This window comes from Panthera onca, chromosome B1, assembly GCF_046562875.1.
Source record: "Panthera onca isolate mPanOnc1 chromosome B1, mPanOnc1 haplotype 2, whole genome shotgun sequence".
In the NCBI taxonomy this organism is placed as follows: Eukaryota; Metazoa; Chordata; class Mammalia; order Carnivora; family Felidae; genus Panthera; species Panthera onca.
In genome coordinates this window covers 13583857-13604725 of record NC_138342.1, presented here as the reverse complement: position 1 = coordinate 13604725, position 20869 = coordinate 13583857, and the positions used below count along the sequence as shown (strand labels likewise).

At 49.1% G+C, this 20869-nt stretch overlaps 1 protein-coding gene across 1 annotated transcript in view; it reads left to right on the top strand.

The window, feature by feature from the left end:
* Positions 1-15715, top strand: part of FAM184B (family with sequence similarity 184 member B) — a 151446-nt gene extending 135731 nt beyond the window's left edge. Inside the window, exons 11-18 of the mRNA XM_078446244.2 lie at positions 1653-1806; positions 4838-5001; positions 7563-7735; positions 8821-8967; positions 10827-10944; positions 12517-12621; positions 13636-13835; positions 15572-15715. Of these exons, the coding sequence (XP_078302370.2) occupies positions 1653-1806; positions 4838-5001; positions 7563-7735; positions 8821-8967; positions 10827-10944; positions 12517-12621; positions 13636-13835; positions 15572-15665 (1155 nt within the window). The 3' untranslated portion in view covers positions 15666-15715. The remainder of the gene's footprint in view (positions 1-1652; positions 1807-4837; positions 5002-7562; positions 7736-8820; positions 8968-10826; positions 10945-12516; positions 12622-13635; positions 13836-15571) is intronic.
* Positions 15716-20869: the final 5154 nt, after the last annotated feature.

The following is a 20869-nucleotide window of genomic DNA, read 5'->3' as shown; positions in this document are numbered from 1 at the left end:
CAAGTAAGCATCTGGAGGCCCTGCTGCATTCAGCTAGCTGCCTGGGGGGGGGGGGGGGGGGGGGGGAGGTGGGAGGTGGGAGGGCTCAGTGCTCCCCAGCAGGAGCCTCCTGCCTTTGCTGAAACCCCATTTCTCATTGGGCCCAGGACCGCTGCCGCCCAAGGTTGCGATCCTGCCTCCAACTTTACCTGTCTGCAGTCAGGTCAGTCCCTGCAGCTGGCTCTTAAAAAGGGGGAGGGAGGCGATATTTGCCACATCTTTCCTGTGTGACTTTCGAAAACCAGTCCATCTCCCCCAGCCTCAATTTCCTCATCTAAAAGGTGGGCTGTGTCTTAACTGGAATTCTCTGTTGTAAACAAACAAACAAACAAAAAATAAAAAACAGAAACTTAATACATTTCCTATCGCTGCCATAACACATTGGTGGCTGAACACATCAAAGATTTATTACCTGACAGTTCTGGAGGTCAAGGTGTTGGCAGGAATGTGCTCCTTCTGAAAGCTCTCAGGGAGGATCTGTTTTCCTGCCTCTTGAGGCTTCTAGAGGCTGTCTGCTTTCCTTGGCTCCCGGCCCCTTCCTGCATCATCAAAGCCAGCAGCCTAGCATGGAACATCTTCCCATACCCGCCTCCCTTCCCCTCTCCCCCATCACCCTCCCAACTCCTCTTCCCCTCCCCTCCCCCTCTGCTTCCTCTTAGCACCTCTCCTCTCACTGGCTCTCCCGCCTCCCTCTGGTAAGGACCTTTAGGACCACATTGGACCCTCCCAGATAATTCGGGATAATCTCCCATTTCAGGATCCTTAACTAAATCACACCTGCACACTCCTTTTACATGTAAAGTAACATATTCACAGGGATTATTCCAGAGATTCCAGTAACATATTCCAGGGATTCCCACATGGACATTTCAGGGACCATTCATGGTTCCTACCCCAGAAACCACCTTGAGCTAGCTTTGCTGTGGAGAGATTTCTATTAAAGTTTACACAGCTGCTCATAGAACCCACTTTGGGTGTTTGATATATAAGAGAGTTTCAATAAATGAATGTTGAGTAAAAGAATGACTGAATGAATGAAATAATTATAAATGAAGTAAGTAATAAAAGAATAAGTGAACCTAAAGGCAGAGACCCAGCCAGTTCCGAGGACCAGACTAGACCAGAGACTGAAGAAGCTATACGGGCCCCTCCTTCTGTCACTGCTGCTCTGCTCTGCACTCAGCCTTTGGCTGTCCTCGCACACAGCTCTCTGCACCTCTCTGGTCCTGGGGCAGGTGCGAGTGAGATGGTCACCTCACTCCTCCCGAGTGTGTTAAAACGAACCAACCAGTCAGTGTCTGTCTGTCTGTTTCTTGCTCGCGCTCTGCCTGGCCTCCTAACACCAAATTCCCAATGACTGGCTCAGGTTAGAACAGGTGTCCACTCTGGTCTAATCAGCTGTGGTTTGGGGTCAGGTTCACATGGCACAAAATGGCTGCTGGGGCCCAGCTGTCACTGTCATCCCAGATGGGTTGGGGAATGTCCTCTGTAGCCTGATAAGGCCTCCACCCAACAGTGGTGAGTGCTCTGTGGGCCCTGGTGCAGAGGCAGAACTTGGCAGAGGGGACAGGTCTCCCCTCCATTCCCACTTTCTCCCACTTTCCCCCCCGCAGGCCGCAGAGGAGCGCCTGAAGAAGGAAGCCAGCCACAGCCTGCAGATCCAGCACCAGGCACACCGGCTGGAGCTCCGGGCCCTGGAGGAAAAGGCCCGGCAGGAGCTCCAGGGAGAGCGGGAGAGGACGCAGGCTCAGCAGGCTCTCGTGTTAGGTATACGGCCAGCCAGCCGCCCCTGGGAGGGCCTGGCTACCCCGCCGAGTCCACGCGTGGACACCTGGGGCAAGATGGGGCCCGGGGGTCTGTGGGCACACAGGTCAGGGTGGGACACCGGGGTTGGGAGGCGGGTGTCACTGCCAGTCTCAGTTTCCTTTTCTGGAAAGTGGAGTCACAGTTGTCCCTACCTCATAGGGGCGTTGTGTGGACTTGAAGAGAGATTAAATATAAAGTGCCCAGCATACGACAGGAGCCCAGTGAATGCGGACTGTAGTGTAGGTTTTCTGCTACCCCAAAGCAGAGCGTTCCTGTGAAACGTGTCATGAGCCGAAATGGCAAAGAGCGAAGAAGCAATTACCATTAATTTAAATGGAAAAAATGTTGAGCGTTCCCAGGCCCCCCAAATCACCTCTCTGAGGCTTTCCTCATATCGTAGGACACATCTGGCTAACGGATGGACACACTAGATGGAGAAACAGCCCAGATGCTCACAGACACCGCTCGGAGCCCCGGTGCTTGGGCCGGAGATGCTGGGTGTGGTTCTCGCGGAAGGCGCTGGGGGGCGCGCGCTGCCTCTGGACCTCTCGCTGCAAAATTAGCAGTGAACGCTGTTGTCGCTTTTCACTTTGTTATATAAAAATTAAAATCCTCTTCAGATTTCTCTGGGCTAGTGAAAATAGGTTCTAATGTAGGTGAACTTTAAGTTTTAAAAAAATTTTCAACGTTTATTTTTGAGAGACAGAGACAGGGCACGAACGGGGGAGGGGCAGAGAGAGAGAGGGAGGCGCAGAATCCTAAGCAGGCTCCAGGCTCTGAGCGGTCAGCACAGATCCTGATGCGGGGCATGAACTCACAAACTGTGAGATCATGACCTGAGCTGAAGTCGGATGCTTAACCGACTGAGCCAACCAGGCGTCCCTGTAAGTGAACTTTTGAAAAGTAGAGGCACCTGTATTATCATCATCATCATTATTATAAAATATAACCAGATCGCTGAGCCTTCATGAGAGTTGCATGGGATTGTCTCAGCCTCTCATTTCCGTTCGGAAGATTCCTGAAAATCTGGGCAACTTACACCTCCAGACTCCTGTAGTTACTCTGCTTCCTTTGCCTGCCCGGCCCCCCATGATCCTTGGCATGAAACTCGCCTCCTCTTTCCACATCCAAAACCAGTCACACAAAGCATTCTGGAAGTTACCAGAAGCAGTAAAGATCTCCTGAGTCAAATCGTCTGGACTTGAAGCCCAGTTCCAACACTCACTAGTTGTGTGACTTTGGGCAAGTTACTTACCTACGCTGTGCCTCAGTTGCTCATCTGTAAAATGGAATAACAGCATCCACCTAGCGTGTTACACAGATGTGGCTGACCCTAGAAACTTCTGTTTTTGTAGATCAACTTTTCCCTCATTTTCTCATCTTCCTTCTCTCTTTTTTAAAAAATATTTTAATTTTATTTATTTATTTTGGGACAGACAGAGAGTGGGGGGGGGGGGGCAGAGAGAGAGGGAGAGAGAGAATCCCACGCAGGCTCCGCACTGTCAGCACAGAGCCTGATGCAGGGCTTGAACTCTTGAACCGTGAGATCAAGGCCTGAGCAGAAACCAAGAGTCAGATGCTTAACCGAGCCACCCAGGTGCCCGCCTTTCTCACTCTTAGGAGCAAGACAAATGCCTCCCCTTATTTCATGCCTAGCATTAAAGATCGTATTGGCCTTACTAAATATTTCTTTTCACACCCAGACGGGGGTCTCCTTAAGAAAATTTGGGAGAAGAGCATTTTCTTTACCTGTGTAAGTGAGTAAGATCTACCTGCTGCTTGGGTGAGCTTTCATTAGACAGCGTGTCCCGCTGACTGAACGTCAGCACATCCACTCTATTTCTGGAGGAAGTGATGCAGGAAGCAGGCAGGAGAGAGAGAGAGAGAGAGAGAGAGAGAGAGAGAGAGATTCCCCAGTTAGTGTCCAGGTGGGACGTGCTAAAGTTAGCAGCATCTAAAAGAGGCAGATTACACAAGATAAGGCCCAGGGTGTACCATATGTCTCAGGTACACGACAAAATTCAGATCCGGTTGGGCACCCCTGGTGATTCCAGCACCCGACAGCAGCTGTCCCTGCTGCCTGTCCCCTGGCCCCTCTGATCCCACAATAGCCTGGTCCTTTCCTGGACAAAAGAGTCAGGAGAGACCCTGGGTACATGCCGGGATTCTCAACACAATCCCAGGAAGAAGGGGGTCAGTGGACTCTATAACAATGAGAGCGAATCACTGGCTTTATGAGTGGTATTGGGTGGGTGAGAGCACCTGCCACAACAGGGGGGGTATTAGACATTCCTGGTCTCGATTAGCTACTGCACTGTCTGTATGAGACACACCCGACCTGCTGGTCAGTGTGTGAGGGGCAGGGAGTGTCCATCAGATTACCTGATACACTGAGGTGGAGACCCAGACATGCTGGACGGACAGGTGGATGGGTGTGGAGGGAAGGAGGGAGGGAGAAGGAGGCCAGGGGAGACAGTGGGTAATAAATGAGCCCACTGTAGTTATGCTTTGCTAAAGAGTTTTATTGCACATATTTTTGTGATAAGGGATTTCAAAATATTGCATTGGGTGTGGATTTTTTAAAGAAAATAAGCTGTAGAAATCACTATATTAAAATCCTAGTGGGGAAGAAAGATGATCAAGTAAAATTTTCAACATATCATCAGAATAACTAAGCTTTGCTGTGTTTGATATACTCTAACTTTCAGAGAAGTAAGTTTATGGGAAGTGTTTTGCAATGGATATGCTTTTACACTGTCATTAATTTCCACTCTAAACATCACTTGGTTATTTAACAAATGTGTGTGGAGTATTTGCCCTGTGCTATCTTACGGGTATCTTACGGCTTACGGAATTATTGGAACGACGTTTCCAAAGTTAATTTGCAATAACTAAAATACAGAGTCTCGAAAGTCCGTAACAGGAAAGTATCAAACTTACTAGCCTTGAAAATCATCTTCTCTTTAAGAAATGACAGCCCTTCCTTCTGCAGAGTCCCTGAGGCAGGAGCTGTTGGAGCAGCGGGCCGCCTGCTCTGGGCACCAGAAGGACCTGGAGGTGCTGCAGGCCGAGCTGAGGGCTCTGGGCAGCTTGGGCAAGCCGCAGGCCACCGCCCAGTGTCCAGGGGACAGTGAGGACCACGCCGTCGCTGCAGAGGTCAGCACCCCCACTCTGCCCACACCGCACCCCTCTGGGAGCAGTGTCCAGGCTGCAGAGAGAAACTCATAAAGGAGGGGCCCCGGGTGCTCCCCATTCCTGTCTGAAATGGGGAAGAGCCTCGCTCCACGGTGCTGGGAGACACTCGATGGGCCTGCGGGCTCCCGTTTTGAAAAGCAGAACACAAGTTTTTCGTGCTGCGTGTTATTTTTAAGGCAGATACAATAGCATTTCAGAGTGTCACTGCCTGAGAGGCCCTGGGGACAGACAGTCAGGGTCACTCCCTCAAGTCTGCAGAGAATGCCTCAGAACACCTTTCCAGACAGACTCCCTGTCTGTCTGTTCCCATGAGTGGGAGCTGCCTTTTTGTCACTGAGGTTCAACACTGACTCTCTTTGAGCCTCGTAGTCAGACTTGGCCCATCAACCCCTTCCGGGTACATCCATATTCCCACATGGCTGGCAGTACAGTGACCTCCTAACAGCCCAGGCCTCTCTCCCCCCTCAGCCCACCATGCACCATATGGTGTCAGCTATTCATCTGTATAAAGGCTTCAGTGACTCCCTCTTGCTATCAGAATGAGCTCCAAATGCCTAAGCCTGGCAAGGAAAAGCCTTCACCCACTGGCTGCACTTTGTATCTTCAGTCGTATCCCCTTCTGCTCTCAACGTGGGGCCTGCATCCTGCCTCTGGGCCTTTGCATGTGCCCACTCCCTGCTTGGGACACCGTCCTCCCTCAGTGCCCAGCTTACCCTCTGTGCCAGTGGTCTCCTCTCCAATTTTAGTATATGTGCTGCCGAAGTCAGCTCTAGGGGGCTCCCCTCCACACCTGGGACCCCACCAGTCTCTGAGTACTTCTGGTTATAGTTCAGCTGGCACTGGTGTCTACCGCATGGCCCTGTTAGGCAGCCAGCATATCATGCGTGTTCTTCATGGATGTTCTCAACTGGATTAGGAGTCTTTCGAGAATCAGCCACGTCTGCCTCATTTCATCCCTGCCCCCACTCATCACTCTGCACGAAGTCTGCACATGGGAGAGTCTTCTCCAGGGTTTGTGGTGGCCAACAGTGGGTTCATGTCCCAGCCCTGCTGAAGATCCGGGGGACGTGGGCATCCTTTGCTCAGGATTGTGTCAGTACTGAGCACCTGAAGACAATCTGTGTTTAATGAGAAATTTAAACGATGACTCACAAGGAGCTCAGCCCAGTCAGTAAAGTCTAGCAGAGGGAAGACAGAGTGTGTCCCAGTAAGCGTTCTAGATTGGTGGGAGCCACCCCTACCTATGGGAGGGGGCAGGAGAAATGTGGGGTCGTGACGTCTGCAATGACAAACTCCCTCCCCAAGTGCTATGGATCCTTGGATGGGTGGGATGACACCCGGCCACCAGGTGCCAGCCTTCACCTTCACCTCATTGGAGGGAAGCCCTGACCCCTCTGGGAGGAATAGCAGGGCCTCAGATGAAAACCCACACAGAGAAGAAAGGTGGGGGCGTGAGCCAGGAGGAAAGCAGCCCCGGGCAGCAGCACGAGTGAAAGACGGAAGGGAGGGTACCCAGTACAAGGATGCGTCCTTAAGTCGGCCACCACTGCAGGTAAGTGGTGTCCCGCCTGCTGGGATCTTCCGAGGAGCCCTGTGAGATCATCCTCATACCTCTCCCAGCTTGGGACAGAGGGGGATGCATTTATCCAGCAGGTTCTTTCTCCCATTAGTCAAGCATGGCCCCCCAGGACCTTAACCAAGCTCTTCCTTAACCAAGCTCTTCCATGGCCCCCCAGGACCTTAACCAAGCTCTAACCATGGCCCCCCAGGACCTTAACCAACCAGGTGAGTGCCAGGTGCCCACGTGCCCATGGGTGTCACACACACACAAGCCCCAGGGCAGGAAGCAAGAGGTGTGGGGCATGGGCCACAGATGTTCCCTGTGCAAAGCTGTTCCGTGTGGAATGAACAAACGCAGAAACCTTCAGGCATGTTTGAGTGAACTTGAAAACTTTAACATTCACTAAACAGGGGTTAACTCTGTTGAATTTCTATCTGAACCACTGGTGTTCAAGTATCATTTCATTTAGCAAGCATTTATTTGGCCCCTTCTGATCCCAGCCCCCGAGCCAGGTGCCATCAGATTGGAAAACTCGAGGGGAGACGGTGCCTTCGGGAGGCCCTCCCAGGCTAGTGGAGGAGACCACCATTAAACAAATGAGCGCACTTCGGTGTAATCGCTCCACAGACGGGATCGGGATTCGGTGATAGCAGAGGAGAGCGGGCTTGTCGCTTCTTCCCCGACGCAGTGCTGTTGAAGTGGGGAGGGCGCTCCGGGTGGAGTGTTTGGCTTGCCTTGAGTCACGTTCCTGGCTCACCAACGTTATTAGGCTTTGTGAGGGCGGATCTGGCCAACTCGGAAAGCGGGAAAACCTGAAGAGCCTGGATGTGAGCTCCTCAATCGGGAGCAGGAGGCTGGTGAGGGCTCCAGGCTGGGCGGAGCACGGGTCCCCGTCCTTCGGCGGCGCATCTGGGGCCCTTGGCGCCTCCTGAAAACGCCTCTCCCGGGTGCTTCTCCCCAGGACGCGGGCGGCCCGGGCCAGGCGGGCTCCCCGAAGGGCGCCGCGGAGCCGGGTCCGAGCGAGGGCTGCGACCCCTGGGAGGAGAACTCGCAGCTCAAGGACGCAGTGCAGCGGCTGCGGGCCGAGGTGGAACAGCATCAGCAGGAGGCGCTACAGCTCCGCGAGCAGCGCAGGTCGGTCTCCGGGCGGGGCCGGAGCTCCCTTCTCCCTCGCTCCCTCCAGCGCCCCGGGGTGAGCCTCTGAACCTAAGGCTCACCCCCTGGGCTTCTCCGCAAAGGAAAGACTCCCTAACACGCTAGCACTGCCCTGATGTTACTCCCGACGCATGAAAAGGATCAGTGCTCTAGGAATTCGTCTCAAAACTGCAGGGTTTGCCCTGGGATAGAGGAGGGAACTCTGTTTCCTACAAATCAAGGAATTTCTGGGATCAGACCTTACCGTACTAGAAGTCCCTTCAAAACCAGCCTTAGGGAGGTAGTGCGGTGAAATAGCTCAAGCGGTGCCGTGTGAGCTCAGGTGAGTCCGCTAGCTTCTCCACGCCCCCGCCCTCATCCGCGAAGGAGGTAAGACCGCCACCTCTCAGGGCTGTCCTGGAATGCAGTGACAGATGAGCAGGATTTAGCACCCGCCCCGGAATGCATGGAGGAAGCGCTGGGTGAACCGCTGTTACTTTGTTCTGGACATGTGTTAGCATGATTCATCCTTGCACTAACCCTGTAAGCTAGCCACTATCATCACACCCATTTAACAGGTGAAGAAACTGAGCAGGGTGTGGCTTGCCTTAGGTCACACAGCTAGGAAGTGATGGAGGAAGACTTAGCCCCTATCCCCTCCCTGCCTTTCAACACTGGACTGGTGACTCCCCAGGCCTCAGAGTCCCAAGGATCAGTAATTACGATACACAATCTCAGCCCCCAGGCCTCCATTTGCCCCCCCCCCCCGTGAAGGGAGGATTTTCCAGAACCCTCCAGAGCTGTCCTCCACTGCTTGCCCCTGAAGGCTTCACAGTCGGGTTTCTCCTTCATGGGATGCTGGGGCAGGAGGTGCTGAGAAGGGGTCCCACAAGCAGGGTGTATCCTGGACCCCACAACTCAAGAGATCCCAGGTCTCCTTCCCAGCATCCTGACCTCATTCATAATCACCCCCACCCATTGCTTCCCACCCCAGCCACCCAGCAGAGCAGGGAGAAACCCCAGTGCCCAAGAGGCTCAGTCCCTAGAGCCTGGGCCAGCCCGGCTGTGCTTCCCTCCACCCACAGGCTGCTGGAGGAGGATCAGCAAGCCCAACGGGCCCGGGAGGTGGAGAAGCTACGCCAGGAACACCGGAAGGAGATGCAGGCCATGGTGGCGGATTTCAGCAGTGCACAAGCCAGGCTCCAGGCCCGGCTGGCTGCCCTGGAAACTGAGTAAGTGAGGCCTTGGGCCCCAGGTTAGGAGGGACTAGTAGAGGTACATTTTATTAGGGCGACCAACTCATCCCACTGTGCCTGGGACGCTCCCAGTTTTAAAACTACAAGTTCTGAATTCCAAGAAGCACCTCAGTCCTGGGCAATTGGGGATAGTTCGTTACCCCCCATCATTTTATGAGACTGCATTCTCTCCGTGCAGGGCACTGGGAATCTGTGAGGAATGAACACCGCCTTATGGGCTTGGTTTGACCCCTCACCCTGGGAAGAAATCAGCGGGATCAAGTCTACTTTTTAATGAACATTTGCCCCATTCTAACATGCATCACCTCACTGAATCTTCACAGTCTCCTTCATGGACAGATAAAGAAACCGAGGGGGTCTTGTGCCTGTATGCATACATCTTTATTATTCAACAGATGTTTATTAAGAGCCTACTGTGTGCCTGGAGTTACAGCCAGAACTAAACAAAGACCATGCTCTCATAGAGCTCAAAAATTCTCGATGGGAATTCAGACAAGAAATAAACAGATGAATATTTTTCATATCAGGTATTGAAAGTACTAAAAGAAAAACAGGATCAGTGTCTAGGGAGTGGCAAGGGTGGGCAAGGAAGGCCTGTCTAAGGAGGTGACATTTAAGCACAAGGAGGCGAGGGAATGAGAGAGCCGTTTGGAGGAGGAACATTCCAAGTGGACGCAACAGCAAGTACAATGGCCCTGGGGCCTGCTTCACATGACTGAACAGCCAGGAATAAGTGAGAGGGTGAGTGGCAGGAATTGAGATTGGTGGGCTAGCTGGGAGGGATGAAGGAGACCCGCACTAAACAGGAAGGAGTTTGGATGTGTTCAGGGTGCACTGGAAGCCATTGCAAGGCTTTGAGCAGGAATGACATGGTCAGATTTACCTTTCAATAAGGTCACTCTGGCTGCTGAGAGAAGAGACTAGGGGGTCAGGGTTAGCAGCACGGAGGTGGAAGATGACAGGTAAAACCACCTGCCCAAGGTCAAGCCACACTAAGTGAATCTGTTACCTGTCTGTGCTCTTAAAAACATGTTCTCCACTGTCTCCAGTACAAAGCAAACCATCCAGAACCCAGAGTGAAAGGTTTTATCAGCTACCATCTAATGGGCACTTACCACAGGCCAGGCGCCCATTATCTCGCTGAATGCTCACAACCACCCAGTTTCGTGCCCCTTTTAAAGAATAGGGAACTGATGATCACAGGGAAAGGCTACGCAAGGTCACATAGCCTTTTCCTAAAGGCAGAGTAGGGATTAGATCCCAAGTTATCTCACCCGGAAGTCCCGGCCCTCTTATCACTACAGTCAGTAGGTCACCTGCAGCCCTCACCCCCTCCCCCACCGTGCGCAGATTTACTTCTCTCTGGCTTCGTGCTGAAAGGGCTGGGGGAACTAGCTGCCCGCAGCTCTGAGGGAGAACCAGCTCATCCCGTTCTCCGTTTCGGCCAGCAGATGGCGCCAGAGCCACGTCGGCATCAGCCCAGACTTCGGGCGGCCGCAGTGGGGGACATTTTTCTGCTGAGGCCTCTCTGCCCAGGCATCCCTGGTTCTTGAAGCTTCACTGAGGGCAGTGTGTGCATCAGCCACAGGCCTTTGGTTCCTTGGCCCCGCAGCCTTGGGGTAACTGGCAGACGTCAGACTTGGAGTTGGGGCCCTGAGCTCTGCAGCCAACTCACTGGCTGGTCCCAGGCAGGGTCCCTCGGCCTCCATTTCCCCTTTTGTGAACGGAGATATTAGCTGGCCAGGCTAAGCTCACAGCAGCGTCCCCACCCCATGCACCTGCTTGTTGTTGGGCAACGGCAGCAAGGAGACTAACTGCATGCCTGTTCCAAACAGACTGAAGGATTCCGGAGAGAAACCAGGGAAGGGGGCGTCCAGGCCAGAGGACGTTCAGCTCATAGGCCGCCTGCAGACCCGCCTGAAGGAGAGAGAGGAGATCATCAAGCAGCTCATGGTGAGGCCGTCAGGGCCACCAGGGGGTCTGCAGGGTTCCTTCCGGAGGGCCATCCACTTTGTTCTTGCCATTGCTCTGCCTACCTAGCAATTTTAATCCTGATAACTCTAAAACCACCTTCGGAAGATCCTTGATTACTTTTGTATATTATCTGAAACAATATATGCTCACTAAAAAAATTAATACAGAAAAATAGAGCCCCCCGCCCCCCAAGCACTCAAGTCCTACAGCATCTGCCCATGGTTGATTGGTTCAGTTTTTTCATCTATGGAATTTGGGAAAATCCAGAATGGCTTGCCTTCTGTTGGAATTTTAGTAGACTCAATCAAGCCAGTTATTGTTTGTTGATCTTCCTTTTGTAAAAATGACTACCTGTTTTCCAGTTCGCAAAGCCGCCCCGGGGCCCCTTAGGAAGAAGTTTTCTCCCTCGGGGTCTGTAGCCCACAGCCACCAAGGCCTGAGGCCATTTCTTTGGAATGCCCCTCCCTCCACCTGCCCCTGAGCTTTCACGCAGTCCACCTCCCTCACATCCGTCTCCTGATACTCCATCCATTGCTTTGGGCTCTAACCCGGCGGCCCCGTGCTCCCTGGTCTGGTGGCAGGTTGCTTGTAGCACCCCAGCTGAACCGGCGGGCGCTGCTCCTCCTGGCTTACGTCCAGCTCTGCAGACGGTGGCTCTCGACTGGCGCCTGTCAGTGCAGCCCACGGTGGGAGGGCTAGTCGGCCACCTGAGAAGTCCAGCCACCTTCCCCACCCGTCTCTGTCTCCACCGCTTTAGTCCAAGCCCCTCTCACGCGCGCAGTGAACCACTGGACTCCCCACTCACTCCAGCCTTGCCCGCACGCTGACCTCACATCAACCAGGGCAGTCTTGGGAAGCGTGTCAGATGAGAGCTCGGCTCCATTCTGCACCGCTCACGCCTCCCGTCCTTCCCCGAGTGAAATCCAGGATCTTCGGCAGCCTGCCAGCCTCACGTCCTCCCACAAACACACACCCGTCTCCTCTCTCACTCCCATCCCTGCCCCTACCACGCAGTTCCGTGTCAGGACGCTGAGACAGGAAAACTTCACCACTAACTGAAAATTAAATGATACTAAGGAATAGCTTGTTTGCTAGGTGTGACAAGAGAATTGTGGTATTTTTTTTTAAAGAGTCTTTATCTCTTAGAGATAGATGTGGATGTTTTTAAAGATGAAATTATACAATGATTAGAATCTGCTTTAAAAATAATACAGCAGGAGAGAGAAAAGTGGACAGTGACACGCATAAACAAGGTTGGTGATATAGTGATTGTACCAGCTTTGAGTCTTCAGATGCCCAGAGTACCTGTTTCTCTAACTGCCCAAGACGTTTCAAATAAGCTCGCCGTTCCCTATACAGAAGCTGGGGACTCAGGCCACAGGACTAAAGGTGCTTCCTCAAAGCTTCAGTGGACGGCAGCTGGATCCCCACACATCCTCCCCCTTCCCCTGGGCTTTCCCTCACGGTGTTCTGCCCTCACTCGACCATCTTCCATCAGGTCAAACCCAGTGGTGTGGTCAGGCTCATTTGGACTCAGTTGTGTTTTTCCAGGAGGAGAGAAGATTTCACTGTGCAGCCTTCCCCAGCGCCATGTCCCATCGGAACCGGTCTTTCTCTTTCAACCCTCACCCAGGATATTTGACCCCCTCCATGAAGGTAAAGTGGTTCTGCCGATTTCAGGCATTACAGTGCTGCTGGTTTCATTTTCCTGAAGGTAACTACAGCTTACTTATCGGCGTGCTGGCATACAATCAGAGGAATGTTCACTGAAAATAAGACTCATGGGGAACGGTCCAAATTATTAACAAACAGTATTTATATCTGGCGAGGCAGATTACGTGTACTTTTAATTTCTTACGGGTTTTTGTATTCTCCGAGTTTCCTATAAACATGTCACTGTTAATAATGGTTATATCTGGATGATGAGAGAAACAAACAAGAATCTCCCACTTTTTAAAAAATGTTTGAGAGAGAGTGGGAGCGAGTGCAGGAGTAGGGGAGAGGCAGAGAGAGAGAGAGAATACCAAGTAGGCTCTGTGCTGCTGTGCGGTTAGCAAGAGCCTGACACGGGGCTCGACCTCACGAACCAGGAGTTCATGACCTGTCAAGAGTTGGATGCTCAGCCAACTGAGCCACCCAGGAGCCCCAGGAATCTCCCACTTCCTTTTTTTCCTTATATATTTTTGGAATTTGTTATAATGAGAATATTCACATCCAAATCTCTCATCTGCTGTAACAAAATCCTAAAAGTGCTTAAAATGTTTAGTAGTTCAAAGGACAATAACCCTACCCTAAGCTGAACAGATGTGAGCTCATTTATGATTTTTATGTATGCCTCTCAGTGAAACAATGTTGTTTCACTGCAGAAATATTAATGCATTTGAAGACAATGGACCCAGCTCCTGTTGGGGGTCTTATATGGCCTTCTAATGTCTAAAAAAAAAATTTGAATTACCAAACACACGTCCCCAGAGGTTTTGGGCAAGAGATTGTGAACCTGTGTTTCATAAAACAAAGACTGGAGGAAGAAATGCTTTAAAAATAACATGTAGGTATATAAATAAAATTACTGCCTCTTCTACCATATAGTTTTGGTTGGGTGGGCCTTTTTTATTTACAGTAATGACTCTTTAGGGTGGAACTAACTGGCCTTTCTTTTACTACAAACAGAAAAAGAAGCTGGAGGAAGTGCCCAGCCGAGTGGTCAGCGTGCCAAACCTGGCCTCCTACGCAAAGAACTTTCTGAGTGGTGATCTGAGCTCCAGGATCAACGCCCCTCCAATAACGAAGTCACCCAGCTTGGACCCAAGCCCTGGCTGTGGCCAGCCTTACAAACCCACCCAGGCTCTAGATGCGAAAACTGCCACAAGGTGGGGGGGGGGGTTGTGATTCCAGTTTTCCATAGATAGGGGGGGAATTCAGATTCCTTTCTGGCACCTCTTCAATACCCAGACTTTGGGCAGGTAAAAAGGACAGGGAGACAAGCCCCTCCCTGCCTTGGACAAATTACAATCCAGCCAAATGGGAAGGTGGTGTAAGAGGAAGGAAGTAGGTCATTCTTTAGACAAGTACTATTCTTGGTACCAAGTTCCAGAAAGTCTTTTTTTTCCTCTCATGGATGATTAGATCACTTAGCTAGCCGTGTCAGTGTGGGTAACACAGAAGATGGACTCTAATCGCCTGGCCCTGAGGTCTGGATTCAAATTCTGGTCTCTTGTTCTTACCTAGGTGACTTTGGTCAGGTTACTTGACCTCTCTAGGTCTCCATTTCCTCACCTCTAAAACAAAGATAATACGGCACCTGCCTCACCAGACTGTGAGACTGACGGAATTAATCCACAGGACGCAGTTAGCACAGAACCTGGTACAGAAGCATTCAGTCGATTTCCACTATTACTGCCACTGCTATTATTATTAAGGTTATTTCTCAAGATTTATTGTATCATCTTGAGAGTTTAAGGCCTCTTAATCTGGGTTGGTAGCTCATGCATGATCAGTCATCTCAGATACTACCTTATTTTTCCAGAAACCCTTGCAACATGTTTCTCTTTCACAATCATTTCCCCGTTTATTAATTCTCCCTCCTATCCAGTCTTCTTTTCAGAGGCAGAACTTGACATTCTGTGCTTTGAATTTTGCATTTCAGAAATGGCTCCTTCTAAAATGTTCTTTTTCCAGGGATGCCTGGGCGGCTCAGGTGGTTAAGCATCTGACTCTTGATTTTGACTCAGGTCATGATCTCACAGTCGTGGGATTGGGCTCCAAGCTGTCATCTTGGGATTTTCTCTCTCTCTCTCTCTCTGTCTGCCCCCCGCCCCCCACCCCCACTGGCACTTGTCCTTTCTCAAAATATAATAAAAATAAAGTGTTCTTTTTTCAAAGGCCCTGCATACCTGCGGCTATTGGGACAAATGGGAGGCACAGACCTTTATAAATGTTGAGTGGCAAGGACCTCCTGTCAGTCAATGAAGGAGGCCAGCCCTTTTGTTTCAAAGCTGCAGAAACTGAGGCCTGGAGCCCTAAGCACACCCCTGTATTAACGGCTAGAGCCAGCTCCTGACTCTGGCTGTGGGTTCATCTCAGTATCATACACCTGTGAATAAGCTAGGTCCCCAGTTTTATATGAAGCTTCACAAATGCAGACAGAGACCAGTCAGCAGGTATACATCATACTTTCTTGCTTACGGTTTCCTCTTTTCAATTTATTAGGCTAATGTCACAGTCTTATTGAGGTGCGAACACATTAGATAACTTCTGAAGAAGCCAGACATTATAAGGCTGTGTTGATTAACTGTTTCATTCCTTACCTTTTTTATGAGGTTTAGTGTTCAATTTGTGCCTGAAATATAAGTTTATACAATATGCTCATTAGTCTTAAGTAAAACAGTGGAGAACCTCATTTTCGAAACAGGAATTAGACGTTCCCTTCCCACCCCATCTTTCACACCTTGTTTCTAGCCATGAGTGTTAGCCAGTTATACTCACGGTCTTTCAAAGAGTAAAGCAACAGCTTTACTCCCTGAAAGATAGTGGGGTATTAAGTTGTTTACTGAATAATTTTCAAAGCCATCTAAAACAATCTTTTTGTTTGTTGGTTTGTTTTTAGGACACAAGATGGTGAAACAGCCCAACCCAAAGAAGTCCAGCAGAAACAGGGCTCTGCCCACCAGGAATGGTTTACCAAGTATTTCTCTTTCTAAACTGAGTCTCAGGATTCCATCACAAAGAGGACACCTGAAACACATGTAAAGCATCTGACTGAAGGAATGAACTAAAAAACCAAATTAACTTGCTTGTGATACGATTTATATATAATAGCCAAAACAAATTTTGGCATTAACATTTCATACTGTTTCATTGTGAAACCAGTGCTTAAACAAAATTCTTGACATTAAGGTAAAAAACAAAACAACATAAACCAGTGTTATCAAAATGCACCCACAGAAAATATTAATGTTACTGATGACCCTCACATTGTATTTCTAGTGTCCATAAGATTTCACTCCACTTTGTGGAATGTCAGGCTTTGTGATTTCCATGATCTACTTTAAAAGTGGTTTCACTTGTCCTTAGAATGCTAGTCACCTCCACTTGAAAAGTATTTCTGTGTAAATGACAGAATTCCAAAATGCACATTCAACCTCACTAGGAAGAAGAATAAAAGTTCGAAATACTCATGAAAACCAATTACAAACACAAAACAAGGCAAAACTAGGAGTGGATGACAGCAGCCCTTGGCACACTTCGACTGAGTGCTCTGACTTCCTAAGTCCAGGACCTGAAGTAGATGAGAGAGGGGATAACACCTACCTCAAAAGGGGCTTTTGGAGAAGTAAGCAAAATAGGATAGGTATGACACCAATCACGAACTGGAATGAATCACTGCCAGAATTTTTCTGTGAATAACCGAGCCTCACTCTGTCATATGACTGTAGTTTCAACTTGGTCACTTGTGAAAGTTTCTAGAGTATTCTTTGAAGTCAAAGATCTACTGAGCCCATAGTCTTTGGGCCTGGGCCCTTTGCCTCATGGTGCATTGCTTCCCCATCACATGGATGCTCAGTACTGTAAGGGAATCGGGACTGGCCATTCATGGTGCTGACCCATGTCAGTCCACACTGAATAGTCTGGCCTTCTGATGGAGCAGTGTGATTTGACAAGACTCAATACAATTTGGGCAAAATATGTTCTCAATCCTTTGGTGCTGGCCCCACACGTGGCCATAAACGTTTATTCTATGCACTGTCAAATCTTTGCTCTTTGAATAAAACTTTAAACTGGGCAATTAAAAATGGCTGTGACTTGTATTGTTTTCCCAAAGAAAGGTGAAAGTAGATGAAGACAGTTTGGAAATAAGAAATTCACATTAATCTCAATCAGGTCAACTTTAAATGAAAAGTAGCTGCTTACATAATTTTGGGAGAAATGCAATTACAACTCAAATTACAACTGACAATTTAAAGGTAAAATCACTATCTTTTTTAATGTTTTTAAGGTTTATTTGTTTTGAGAGAGTGAGCACACGTGAGAGGGTAAGAGGCAGACAGAGAGGGGAGAGAATCCCAAGCAGGCTCTGACACACTGTCTCCAGGGCTCGATCCCACCAACTGTGAGTCATGACCTGAACCAAAATCAAGAGTCGGACACAAAACCAACTGAGCCACCCAGAGGCCCCTAAAGGTAAAATTCCTATCTAATCAAAACACGTGGCCCTGATAATTTCTTAAATGAAAACACTTGTTACCATACATGTAACATGCCATGTTATTTCTCAGTATCAATTTTTTTTAGTGATCTTGTTTCCTGCTTAGGGTGAGCACTGTAGGATTATGCTTGCGTTTTGTGTTTTAAAAACTAAACTACGTACAGATAGTTGTACTGTTTATTGAAACATTCTTCCAACACTGCAACTACTGATGACTAGCAACGTAGGCTGCACTTTAACTCAGCATGACACCTGCTGCAGGGACAGAATTTTACTGAGACTCTACATCTGTTTGATTTCTTTCTTGTTGCAGGTTGAGTGAAAGATTCTGTTAAATTTCTAGATTCCACACTGCAATAATTGTATCTGTTAACTAAATCTGAGCATGCTTCTATCATTTATCTCCTTAGGACACATTCCTTGGGTATCTAAGTAAAGCATCAAAGGATACATGCTTAAGCTTTTTGATATAGCAGAATTATCATCCAGAAAGTTTCTTTCAAGGTTCCACCTTCACCACAGTGAATAAAATCCTCTCTGTACCCTAGATAATACTGACAAAGAAACTCAATTTGATAGATAAAACATTCTTCTGGTTTTTGTGTATACAATCAGATTCCATCAATCTCTCAAGAGTGAGTGGTCCAGACATGACAGTGATGGCTTGGGGAAAACAGTGCAGATGAAGAGAAATGAACTGATTCAGGACCGAGTCAGGAGGGAGAAACAGCAAGATTTGGTGATAAATCTTGTTAGGCTCTTTTAGGACAGAAGGAGGGGCTAACATACGGCTGGAGCAAAACTGGAAAGGAAGATTGCTGTAAAGTGTTTCTTAATTAGGGTAGAAAAGACTGAACTCGCTCAAGAAATGGCTGCATATTGTGTACCTGAACCCTTTAGCTGCTCTAGCATTGATGTAACATCCAACACAGTAGTTGTGAGTGAGGCTACTTGGTCTATATTCTCTCCAGGATCCATCTGGATTCTGCAAGGGCGACGTTAGGAAATTAAATGGAGCTGTGGTAAGGAGCTGTCCCTGCATTCTTCAGATTTCTTACGGTAGCGCTAATCTCCACCATCACCCCTGGGGATGCAATACTATTTTTGATCTACTCCCTCCTGCTAGTTCCTCAGCTGTCTCCCCTCACCCTACAGGTGATAATCAAAGATGCCCCAGGCACTCAGAGTGGCCGTTGACTATTAAGTCCTGTTAGTCATTATCCCTCCATGGGGAGTCAAGACAGTGAGGTGCTAACCAGCCAACTCCACTGTTCTTGTACACAGTATGCCCCCTTACCTTCCAATGTTTGGTCCTTGTACTGACAATGTTCCCTTCCACTGGGACATCACCCTGTGGCACCACTGGTGGAATCTTCAGCAATTGGGCCACTGGCAACTACACTGCCATGGGTCTTCGTTGCCAATTGGGACAGTGCATGAGCCAGTCCCCAGGCCCCATCCTACTGCCTGCTCTCAGACCACGTCCACTAACAGCCATGTCAGTCAGGTCCTCCAGGAGCTATCTCCCAAGACACAATTAGAATTAGAAGACATTTATTGGGGATTTCAATGGCCCTCAGCCAAGGACCACCAGAAACACATCTGCAGGGAACAAGTTGGGTTTATTACTTGTTGCAATAGGGAGAATGCTCATTGCGGAGATGGTAGGGCTTCTCAGAAAGAGGGTGTTAGAACCTATTTCAGAATTCTGGCTTTGATGAGTGATTTCAGACAGCCTAAGGATGCAAGGGTGCACTCTAGTTTGGATGCTGTAAACAAGTCGGGGCAATTCTATGACTGGGTGCCTAAAAGAAAATTTTATTTGTTCGGAGCACAGACTAGAGTGAAGATAAAGCTGAAAATAGTTAAAAAAAAAAAAAAAAAAAAAAAAAAAAGCAGTTACTCACTTCAGTCAGAAGAATGTTTGGTGGGTTAACACTGTGACCTTATTTTTTCTCTGAGCCTAGACAAAATAATGAGGTGCTTTTGTTTTGTCCTACTTTATCATGGTCTTGGGGCAACTCTGAGTTGGTATTCTGAGATTGTTCATGTCCAACAGGAGAATACCATGGCCTAGTTGGATAAGTGTCCATAACACAGATCAGTATCTGGATGTCAGGGACAGGTTTTTCTTCCCCTTCTCAAGAAAAACCACCTGTAACATAAAGGGAAGAGGAAGCCTAAGGCAAGAAGAGCCTTCAGACTATGGTGCAGGTTGACACCAGTGAAAGGGAGGCCAAGGAAGATTTGAGCAAAGAAGCTCAGACAATAAGACAGCACCAAGAAGTCTTGGCCAGGCCAGTTGGAGCTCCAGAGCAAAGACTGCCCATGAGGAGTCCCATGTTGAGCAGGAATGACCTGGCTTCAGTACCCCACCTGTGTCTGATCACAGCCAGGGAGAGCACGGCCTCCAGGGAACCCTGCAGCAGATGCCCAGAGGTGGAGCTTTGGTAACTGTACTCCCCACAACGACTCTCTTGAAGGGAGAGCAGCATTCCTCCAAGGCCTCCAGAAGCCCAGGACCAAAGGCTCAGAAATGTCAACACTGAGAAGCTGGATAGAAAAGGAAAGAGAAGGGAAGACGTATCAAAGAGAATGAATTCAAGTAAAGAAGATGAAGTGGCCAGTACCCATCATGAGCACAGTGATGGTGGTATGGAAGGGGCAGGCTGGAAAAGGAGGAAGAGAAGGAGAGATGCCGGAGACTGTGAACGAGGGGCAGGGAGATAGGGCATCAGCTCAGGTACCGAAGGAATGTTGAAGATGGGAGATGAAGAACTCGTGAGCCGCAGGGAATGATCCAGGAGATGGGGGATTCGGAAGATGGACACCGCCCAAGGATTAAGCCCTAGAGAAGGTGACTGGCCTGGGGCCTAGAACCCTGGTGGAAAGGCTGGTCCTACACAGGGTAGGCACTTCAGGAGATGGAACAGGAAGGAAAAAAAGGAGACCCTGAAGATGTGGGTAGGTTTGTCCTTCTGGGACTGGAAAAGTAAGGGAAACCCTAGCTGATGGTTTCTTCTCACTAAAGACAGCAACTCAAGAGTGTTTTCGATGTTAATCACCAAGAAATTAAAATGATATTCATAGCTAAGATTGAAAAGTTGTATTGACAGAAAACTCTGAATTCATAATAAAGAAATGGCAATAACTGGTTCTTGAATGAATTCAAAATATTTTCACTAAGCACCAAAAAGAATAGTTCCCAATATTTTCACTAAGAACCTCTTTATTACTCAAAGACTGCCTAAAACTTAAGCAGTTTATTTAGGTTTTTAATCAAGAAATCAAAGCTGTTGGGATGCCTGGGTGGCTCAGTCGGTTAAGCGTCTGATTTTGGCTCGGGTCATGATCTCACATTTCGTGTCAGGCTCTGTACTGACAACTCAGAACCTGGAGCTTGCTTCAGATTCTGTGTCTCCCTCTCTCTCTGCCCCTCCCCCACTCATGCTCTGTCTCTCCCTCTCTCTCTCAAAAATAAACATTAAAAAAAAAAATTTAAAAGGGGCACCTGGGTGGCTCAGTCGGTTAGGCGGCAGACTTCGGCTCAGGTCATGATCTCATGGTTCATGGGTTCAAGCCCCGTGTCGGGCTCTGTGCTGACAGCTCGGAGCCTGGAGCCTGCTTCGAAATCTGTGACTCCCCCTCTCTCTGTGTCCCTTTCCCAGCTCATGCTCTGTCTCTGTCTCTTAAAAAATA